This window comes from Rhodamnia argentea, chromosome 6 (genome assembly GCF_020921035.1).
Source record: "Rhodamnia argentea isolate NSW1041297 chromosome 6, ASM2092103v1, whole genome shotgun sequence".
NCBI lineage: Eukaryota > Viridiplantae > Streptophyta > Magnoliopsida > Myrtales > Myrtaceae > Rhodamnia > Rhodamnia argentea.
In genome coordinates, this window is record NC_063155.1 from 13615021 (window position 1) to 13625690 (window position 10670).

Below are 10670 nucleotides of genomic sequence, written 5' to 3' on the forward strand. Positions count from 1 at the left end.
GGGTGAACCTCCCCTTTCGTACGGTGAGTAGCTGGAGAGACGAAAGCCGATCTGCCCCCTTTTAAATGATGAATCCCTAGTGGATAGTCAAACCCATTTTAAATAGGTAAAACCCCTTTGTTACAAGGGTGAACCTTCCCCACAAATCTTCAAATCACCACTCGACACTAGACGGACGCTAACCATTGCAAAATCGCGCCAAACCGTCCACAGGTAATTCCGTACACTCGACTTTTCAACCTCGGATCAACAAATCTCAAACCATAGACAGGTGAGCTACGGGTAAGTATCTCTCTCTTCTCATCTCCCTTTCACATAAGACGAGCATGAACTCGAAATAATTCCCCACGCGAGTTAGAGCGTAAACGGCAGAGGTAAAGCAATTTGATGTCAAGACTTTTTTTCTTTAGATTTTTCCCCAGCAGAGTCGATTAAGGATCCAGGTGTCACCTTGTCTTTGAAAGCAACCTCTAACCGAGATTACTTTCAAAGAGGGGCAGCTATTGACACCCGAATTTTTAGTCGGTTTTCTTTAGTTTTATTTTCCAAAATTCATTAAAAATTCACAAAAAATCAAAAAATTATAAAATCAACATTGGAAGCCTTGGCCAAGCTTAAGGAACCAATTTGGAACAAAAAATAATTTTTCATATTTTTCGCATTTTTTAATATTTTCGAAAATAGGAAAATACTTGAAAAATTCATAAAAAATACTTTTCGAGGTCTCAAAAATACAGAAAAATGTTCAATATTTTTTTTTTAAATCCCCTTTTAATATTGACCTCAAGAAAAATCAAAAATTGAGTTTAATCTTAGGTGTTTCTTCACAATGCCTAAGGTTGAATTTGCATAAAAAATACCAATTGAGTCTTTTTATTTGCAATTTTTGCACATTTGGAGTCTAGACATTCAATTGTGGTCCCTTTGAACTTTAATTTGATCAATTGCACCCACAATTGCGCCAATTGCACGAATTAGGCCAAATCCCCAAATTATTTGCAATTTAGTCCCTCAATTGGCCAATTTTTGAAATTACTTTTTATTGAGGGACTCTCATGGTAAAATTGGACTGTTACCCTATGTTTTCATACATTTAGAATTGATTGGCATAGGTTTCATGATCCAATTTAATCAAATTGACACTCAATTGAACATTTCCCTAATTTGGGCAAATTGAAAAATTTGGGGTTTTCATAGAAATTGAGGTGAACTTTTGGGCAAAAACACATTTCTAGATAGAATTCAGGTCCCTAAGTCCAATTTTGAGGTTTAATTGTGAAAATTCCCAACCGATTTTGTTTAATTTTGAAAATTGCATGAATTTTCTTATGCGAACCGGGTTCGGACCGGTCGACTCACGGCGGTCGGACCGGTCCGATGATACTTCATCTTCAACCTCTCACCCGCGTGATTTGCAGATTTGAACGACGAGTTTCATCGATCAAATTGAAGGGCAATTCGACCATAATTAATGAAATTGATGTGGGGCTTTTGATCCTCGGGTGGCGGCGCGTCGTTTGTCACCGGCGGCATGGCCAATGGCCGCCGGAGACGATTGAAATGGCCGGTCAAAGATACGGCGGGGCAGAAAGTCAACTTTCGCGAAAATGCACAAATTAGAGCTCAATTCACGACTAACGGAGAACCAAACGGAGTTTGCTGTGATGGCCGTCTCCGTCCAACTTCCGGCGAGCCAAAAATCACGTGGGTGGCACGTGAATCACCCTCGGCCAGCTCACACCCGACGCGCCAAATTTCAAAAATCCACTATAAAAGCCCGAGAAGGTTCTCGATCCGGAGGAGGCTCATTTGCTCGCTCAACAAAAACAGATTAGAGAGAGAGAGAGAAAGCTTGAGAGAGAAGCTCTCGGAAGCCGCCATAGCCAGATTTTCGAGCGAACCCGCAAGTTCTTTCGCGGAGACAATCCAGAGGAAATCGAAGCCGGCCGCCGCTTCAGGAAGCTTGCTTGAACCTTGAAGAAGCGATCTACATAGCTCGATTGACTTCAGAAGTCCAAAAAAGGTGAGTCGATCTTCCGACTTCAACTCGGCACGTTCATGGCACCTCATAGTCACGAGCTCGATCTTTGCAATTTTTGTGTGCGTTTTGGCCTTTGAACTACGCCGATCATCTCTGTATACTCGTTCTGCTTCGATTTTGCATAAAACCTAACAATCGAGTCGTCGAAATCCAACCTCCATGGCCGCCTATCGTCGAAGCTCGTCTAGACTAATCTAGACCAAACCAGGTCAATCGGACCTGCGGGTAAGGTTTCTAAACTTGATTTAAGCCGATCCTATGATTTAATCGAACTATTATGCTCGTGATGTGGGAATGAACTATGCGATTTTGTTACGTGCGAAGCTTAATGCTCGAAATCTAGTTGATGAAATGTTGTAGTTTTAGGATATGTTAACTGCGGATGAACAGACGAATCGATCGGCGTTGGTCTCGAGTTATTCGGCGAGATCTCGCCGTTGGATCTCGCCGGAGCAACTCTGGCCGTCCATTCTGTTGCCGCGAGAGGTTGAAGACGGAAGTGACGTGGCGAGTCAACGGTCGGCGTGCTTAGGTGTCGAGCTCCCATTGGCCCAGCTCACGCCGAGTCGCCTTGGCCGTTGGCGCGGTTGAGTCGACTCGGCCTTGATCCAACGGGCGAGATATTTCGATAAGTTTGATTCTCGACCGTTCGATCCTCTTTTTGTATTTTCGGATATTAGGTATATTAGATAGAAAATAGAAATTAGGCGAAACGGTGTCGTTTAGGTCATTGGGCGAGCGACGTCGTTTGGAGAATGAAGTAGAAATGTCGTCGTTTTGAGCTTATTTGGGGATGGACGGTCCAGATTAGATCCGAGATTCAATCTTGGCCGTCTATTCGTTTATTTGGGCGACGTCGTTTAGTGTATAGGATGAAAGCGTCGTCGTTTTATATGCAGAAGGTTTGAATGGCTCGGATCGAGCCTTAGAATTAGATCGTGGCCGTTCGTTCAATGTCAAATGCGGCGTCGTTTGGTTTAGTAGGAGTCGACGACCAAGATGAAGTCCGGGGATCTAATCTTGGCCGTCCATCCGTTTAACGGCTTTGGCGACGTCGTTTTATTAGAAGACCCAAGGCGACGTCGTTTCGCTTAGGTGAAGGCCGACGGCTGAGATTGGTTCACGGATCGATCTCACTCGTCCATCTTTTTCTATATATTCGGATATTAGAAAATAATTTTAGAAAATAAAAAAAAATAAATAGATAATAGCATACGGCACCGTTTTAGGCGTAGATTGGGTCTGTGTTCGGTCTGGACCGGGTTGACCGGTCGTTGACCGGGTTGACCCGGTCCGGTTTATTAATAAAAAATATTAAAAAATAAAAAGAAATTTCCAAAAAAATCTAAAAAAATTGTAAAAATACTTAGAAAATTCACAAAAATTCCCAAATTTTCATAAGAAATTTCTAAAAATTTCTAGATCAATTCGGGACTCATAAAGTCTGGATCGAAAAATTTTGAGACTTCGAGGGTCGATTAATTTCGATCCGGAAAATTCCCAATATTTTTTTAAAAAAATAAATAAATAAAATTCCAAAAAAAATAGAAAAATTAGAAAAATTCAAGAAAATCACAAAAAATGAGAAATGGCCACATTCAACTGGCCAAATCGAAATTTCGTGATTTTCGGGTCCCGAACCCCATGAAATGACCATTCTACCCTTCCGGGCCTTCCGCCCCCAAATTTTCCCGAACCAACCCCGAAACTTAAATTTGAAATTTCTGTGGGCCGATAGGGTCATATTAGACTTGTTCATTTGATTTGATGGATTTTGATTGCTTTGATTGTGCTTTTAAATTTTTTCGATTGTGATTGATTAGGATAGTAAAATTCCCATTTGCATGAAAACTTAGAATTGTTAGGGCCTACCTCATCCGATATCGCATCTGCATGAAATCTTAGGTTAGAAAAACGATCAACATCGGTAACCGAAAGGGCGTCAAATATGAAATTTGGCGTAACCAAGTCCCCGGACCCAAAATCTCCGGTTTTCGCGGAACCGAACGGTTTCTCCCGACCGCTCGGTAAGGTTTTCCGATCGTACCTTCCAATAAATCGATCGGTGGCGACTCCAAAATTGCATGTACACATCGCACATGCCACCCGACCACACAAGGTCAATTTCGATATTTGAAAATTTTTTACCCGACATCGCGATTCGAGTAATGGGTCTTGGGAGAGGCCCGCGATCCCCAAAATAAAAAAAAAAATATGTAAAAGGAGGATCGGCTCGTTAACCCTACTTGCCCCGCCGGGACCTGATCCGACGGAGGGGTCGCGACAGCAAGGTTACCGTAATCGAAACCGATTTGTGGACTAAGGGTAAGCACATATAAATGTATTTTGGAGCTGATTCGACCATTGAAGATAGCTATTAAGAAAAAATAAAATGAATGGAGTGTTGAGGATTCTTCGTGATTTAAAGCTTATGTGATACTAATTTGGTGGATATTTGAAAATATTGCGATTATCAAATTTCAAACTTGTTTTGGGGAGGAAAATAGAAGAATAAATGTAACAAACCTTTTATTCGAGTGGTTATTTAAGTTAATGAATGGCAAATTTTGAGGAAATTTTTTTATTTCAGAGGGTTACATATGTAATCATAAAACAAAGCAATTCCAAGAGCAATGATTCTCGTGATTTTTTTTTTTTTTAGAGTGAGTTGATTATAGAATAATTCCTATCATTTCAGGGGATTATTTCAAGTTGATGTTGGACAAATTTCGCAAATGAGATTTTTATTTCAACTTGTATGTTTGAATAAAGATAACTTTAGCAATTTGTGATAAAAGCTAGTTTTATGTGTTTCGGACGTGTGACATTTTCGATGAATGTGAATTTAAGTTCGAAACTGACTTTCAGTTGGAGGAAAACAAGTTTGTTCAAACAGGGGTTAGGAACATAATTTGACATTGGGAATGTTCAAGTGCACAATTACTCGTGCAACCTAAGTTGATGATGACCTTTGACTAATCTTTGACTTATTTGGAGTAGCAAAATTCAGTAACAAAGCAATAATGGGATCCACTAGATGTATGGAAGGATTTATATGTCCTCCTTGTTCTTTTGGCGGTGTTTCACAGTGGTATTTGTATGATCTTCGACATTCAGGTGCGATGAAATAAATTGGGGAGAGAACTGCCGAAAATTGGAGTATGACACTACTGGATGGTGGAGAAAAATGGGCTTCGTTGATATCCGGTGGTAATATGATGCTGAACTGACATAAAAAAGGCTCTGTTTCCCTGCTCTTTGTCTTAAACGTAGAAAAAAATGGATTTATAGAAGTTGGATTAAAGTATACTAAAATTGTCAAAATTTGTGTACGGTGCTCACTTTAATGCCAAAACTTTTAGAAAGATCACTTCAGTGCGAGTTCTTTTAAAAAATGATAATGTAAGTACCGACTTCTTCTAAAAACGATTACTTCAATACCAACTTCAATTTGAGCTGACGTGGTTTGTCAGAAATCCGACACATGCTATTTTTTATTAATATTTGAGCTAACGTGTCTTGGTGGAGCTGACAATGAAGTGATCTTTTTTAAAAAAATTGACACTTAAATGATCATTTTTTAAAAAAAATAACACTTAAGTTATCGTTTTGAATGTTTTGGCACTGCAGTGATCGTTTTTCAAAAAATATGATACTTAAGTAATCGTTTTGAAAGTTTTGACTCTAAAGGGAGCGCCGTATACAAGTTTTGGCACTTGTAGTGTACTTAAACCATAGAAGTTGGAACCAAGATATGTAGGAAAATCGAAGAAATTTTCCCATTTGTAGGCTAAATTATCTTGTGACTAGAGCAGTGGTTTCTATAATTTGATCGAAGATGTGCTGATTATGGAATAATATTATAATTTTGGGTGATTATTTCAAATCGACAGTTGACAAGTTTGATGATGAAACGTCAACTTGCAAGAGCTCTTATACTGAACAAAAATAAGTTTGTCCATTTCTTCTAGTCTAGACAGGATTAGGGACAAGTCAAATCTCCTGTTTGTCCAAATATGAGTTGGGAACATACTATATCAAGGGATAATTGTTCAAAAAGTCATAAACTTATTGCACGGAAGCCAATTTGGTCATAAACTTTTTAATTGCACTAATTTAGTCATAAACCTTTTGTTGATTTTTCAATATATTCCTAACCTTATTATTTAGATTATTGGCCAAAAAAGGCTACATTGACAAAATGTCAAAAGATTTAGGGCTAAATTGAAAAATCGTCAAAAAGATTTAGGATTAAATTAGAATGAAAAATTTTAAGAATAAATAGGCCCCGTACGATAAGTTTAGGACAAAGCTAGACAGTGCTTTGGTAACTATTATGAATGTCCAACCCGTAAGCTAAAAATGATAGGTGGAGGGAGGAGATTACATATATATAAATAGCATGTAAAACAGTGTCGTGACCCTCACTCGAGCAACGACGGGCTTGGGGTGAACAAGAGTAGAGGTATTGCTTATTTCGAGTCAAAGGCCATCCGTTAACCGTGGAATCTCCCAAGTCAATTAACTTATTCTAGAAGTCGCCACTAGCCTTTTGAGGTCAACTAAAAATCAAAGGAGATACAAGAGTTAAGAGTCTTACCTCTAGCTCGGTATGGTCGTTTGTCTAAGTGTTCATGCAAATGTTGTTTATGATTCTAAGGGGATAACCCTAACCAATCTAAAAAAGAAAAAGAAAATGACATCCAATAAATTGAAGTGCGAAACTCAACACTCAAGAATTTAGCCGACATCAAAGTAAAACACGGAAATGAAAACCCGCTACTCGTCGGGCTTCAAAAAATATTACATGGCCTTATTATAAGCCTTGGGAATGAACCCCTATAAGCTTCACATTAGAGGCTAATCCTAAAAAATTGAACTAGATTAGGGTGAGCCTAATTCTACTCATTTTATTAAGTGACAAGACCAAACTAGCCTAAACTAATCAATCACTAAGAAAATGATTCTAGGTCTCACTGATTTTTGTTTTTCTAGCTTTGACCATATTAACTAATAGTCTAGAGTAGATCGATTTTTTTTTTTTTAAGTTTATTAACTAAAATAACATAATTAACACTGAACTAGACTAATTGAATCTCTAATCTGATCGTTGTGGACCGCCATAATGGACTTGTCGGCCGCCACTTTAAAGAATTTGAACAAGTCTCAATAAACTCTAAGCGGGTTATACCCCACAAAACCTTAAAGCAAACAAATCACAGAAATTGGACGGCAGCAAGCAAATTTGCAGCACTAAATTCTCTATTGAACATGATTAAAACAAGGTTCAAACTAATAGCCGACAAAGAACAAAGATCTTGTCTTACCTTGAGGGATCGGCTTCCTCCCCAAATGAAGGTTGAGAACAAAATTCCAGACCACTTGCCCATCGCCAACTGACATGGGAAATCACCAGAACATAACACAAAACAAAGAAATAGGAGGGAGTTAGATTTGGTTGTCACCACGTTGAAATGTAACCAAAATAAAAACTAAACACTAGCAGACCAATGAATTATATGTGATCTGTGCATCAACACATCATCAGTTTGAACGAAAATCATGGTATATTTCATATCTATGCTTAAGGAATGGACAGAGATCAATGGACCTATCAAACGAACTTACAAGTTTATAGAATTCACCTCGTTGGAAATATCTTCATGATACCTATAACTTTGTAGTTCATGACTTTTCGAGATTTTATCCTTAAGACCTCTAAATGCCAAAATATCGATACTTTGTATAATCAAACTTCTAATTCCAGATTATCTGTCCTAAATTTCAAGGTAGATTTGTCCTAGTTGAAGAAAAGAATTTGTATTTTTCTTATTATGATTGAGTAATTACAAGGTACATATGTACAAGAATAGAAGACCTAAATTATGTGAGAAACCTATTTTAGGTATAAATCCTAATTAGCCCCTAATATCTGTCTGTGGCTAATTTATAGCTAACAAAATCAAAATCAAATCACATAATAGAAAAAGTTTTCTTTATCAAGAAACAATCGCTCGTATAGCTTGAAATAATTAGTTAATAGAAATAAAAAATTTTATCGACAATAATTTATATCTGAATATTTTCGTGTACGATAAAAATATTTCTTTCTCGTATTCATCTTCGTGAGCAACATAAGTGATCGTTGTTAGGAAAATATTTCTCATAAAAATCATTCATTTTTTAAGAAATAGACGGAACCTAAGTTTGTCGGGAGACTCAATGTAAAAAATGCGCATCGGGAAGCTTGTTTCATGGGGAAATATGGAACATGATTAAATGCAGCTTTTTGAAATGCAGGTGTTTTTATGTACTTTATTGAATTATGAAAGCAACACTAAGGAAACGGTGTTCACGGCACTAATACGGCAGTCCACATCTCAGACGACGTGCCGCATTCACCAGGCGAAATCTGATTCATACTCTCTTCAGATTCACACCGCTAATGGAATCCAATCTCAGCCTCTTCCTGAGGAAGAAGATCCTTCACCATCTATATAAACCCCTGCGTTTTCCCTTGGCCAACTCACCCTGCTTCTCCTTTACAAACCCCAAAAACTTTTTGAAGTCCTAGAACAATGGCTCCCGCACTCGTTGGCAAACTTGTTCTTGCGATGGTGGCCGTCCTAGGGCTCTTGGCCTCCCAGGCCTGGTCACGGGAGCTCCAGGAAGCAACCATGCGAGAGAGGCACGAGCAATGGATGGTTCGCCACGGGCGGGTGTATGCAGACGCCGCTGAGAAGGAGCGGCGCTTCTTGATCTTCAAGGACAACGTTGAGCACGTTGAGTCCTCAAACAAGGATGGGAGCAAACCGTACAAGCTAGCTGTCAATGCGTTCGCTGACCTAACGAGCGAGGAGTTCAAGGCCTCGAGGACTGGGTACAAGCGCTCGTCCTCCCCGAGGCCGGCAAGTGCTAAACCGTTCCGATACGAGAGTGTGACCGTCGTTCCAGCAAGCATGGACTGGAGAAAGAAAGGAGCCGTCACGCCTGTTAAGGACCAAGGCCAATGCGGTTAGCAATCGAATCTTCTTTGATTTAATTATATGACATTCAATCTTTCCCCCCTTTTTTTTTCATCTTTCGTTTTCTTAAGTGAATCTTCCTTGGAATGCAGGATGTTGCTGGGCTTTCTCTGCTGTGGCGGCCATGGAAGGGATTACACAACTCACGACCGGAAAATTGATCTCCTTGTCCGAGCAAGAGCTAGTGGATTGCGACACAAGCGGCGAAGACCAGGGTTGCGGGGGCGGCCTCATGGACGACGCTTTCGAGTTCATCATCAGCAACCACGGCCTCACGACCGAGGCCAATTACCCTTACCAAGCTGTGGACAACACCTGCAATGCCCGGAAAGCAGCCTCCAGCGCCGCGAAAATCACCGGATACGAAGACGTGCCTTCCAACAGCGAGTCCGCCCTTCTGAAGGCAGTAGCACACCAGCCCATATCCGTGGCCATCGATGCGGGCGAATCGGATTTCCAATTATACTCCAGCGGTGTTTTCACCGGGGAATGTGGGACCAGTCTGGACCACGGGGTCACCGCGGTTGGGTACGGGACGAGCGATGACGGAACCAAGTACTGGTTGGTCAAAAACTCGTGGGGCACCGCATGGGGCGAGGAGGGATACATCAGGATGAAGAGGGACATTGATGCTAAGGAAGGTCTCTGTGGCATTGCCATGCAGGCTTCATATCCAACTGCATAATTTCTTGGGACAACAAAGTACTGTCATTTTAATACAGAGATTTGCTCATGGTAAACGTGCCTGTGTATTTGTGCATATATGTCTGGGTTTGTGTACTTTCCTATTTCTTGTGAATGCTTGTACTACGTAGATTTGCACGTGCATGAAGACATTGGTCTCCTGTTGTACATGAAACCTTAGTACGAATGCAAGTAAATGTCTTCAGTTATTAAAAATGCTAGACCTGATGAACAAAATCGATACTGAATTAAATATAGGGAAATGCTTCCCTAACAGTATACAATCTCAACCGTAAACTCACACACCATCATCAAGTGTTTTGCATAAAACACTCATTGATTGAGAGATCTTGTGGACATAAATTGCTGACGGTGTTGTGAAACCGTCAGGCTATATATCCCGCAACTAATGTTGAGAACCTCAAATAGAATTTTATTGCAAAAAGGAGTTCAATTTGACATCCAAAAAAAGATACTTAAATATGTTCGCAATGGAAGGCTACTAAAGATTATACATTTTATTTTATCTTATCAAGTTTTACATTTTCCATCCAAGTTAATTAGTAATTACTATTTAGGTCACACGGGTTGTGCGCAGGCATATGTCGTCAAATGTAATTCTATCTATATCGAACGGAGAGTATTTTTGTATCTTATTTGTGTTGTTGTCAATTGAGTGAATAGATATGGCAAAGAAAACACTTTTTTCGAAAAAGGCTGCAAGGGAGTTCAAATAGAATTTAATTGAGGGTTAATACCACGAAAAATTTTGAATTGGTACACCTGTGATAATTTTACCTTTCGTCAGTTTTCGTTAGATTTTGCCATCAAATTGCTAAGTCGGATGAGTTGACTAGTGTATCGCTTTAGGATTTTTACCCTCCGTTTGTCATTAGGTGTACTAATTGGGATTATTCATG

At 39.6% G+C, this 10670-nt stretch overlaps 1 protein-coding gene across 1 annotated transcript; it reads left to right on the forward strand.

The window, feature by feature from the left end:
• The first annotated feature begins 8619 nt into the window (after nucleotides 1-8619).
• LOC125315566 (senescence-specific cysteine protease SAG39-like) lies at nucleotides 8620-9920 on the forward strand. Its single transcript, XM_048280829.1, has 2 exons — nucleotides 8620-9055; nucleotides 9159-9920. Exons 1-2 carry the CDS (start codon nucleotides 8620-8622, stop codon nucleotides 9749-9751), a joined length of 1029 nt encoding a protein of 342 aa, XP_048136786.1. The 3' UTR covers nucleotides 9752-9920.
• The last annotated feature ends 750 nt before the right edge of the window (nucleotides 9921-10670 follow it).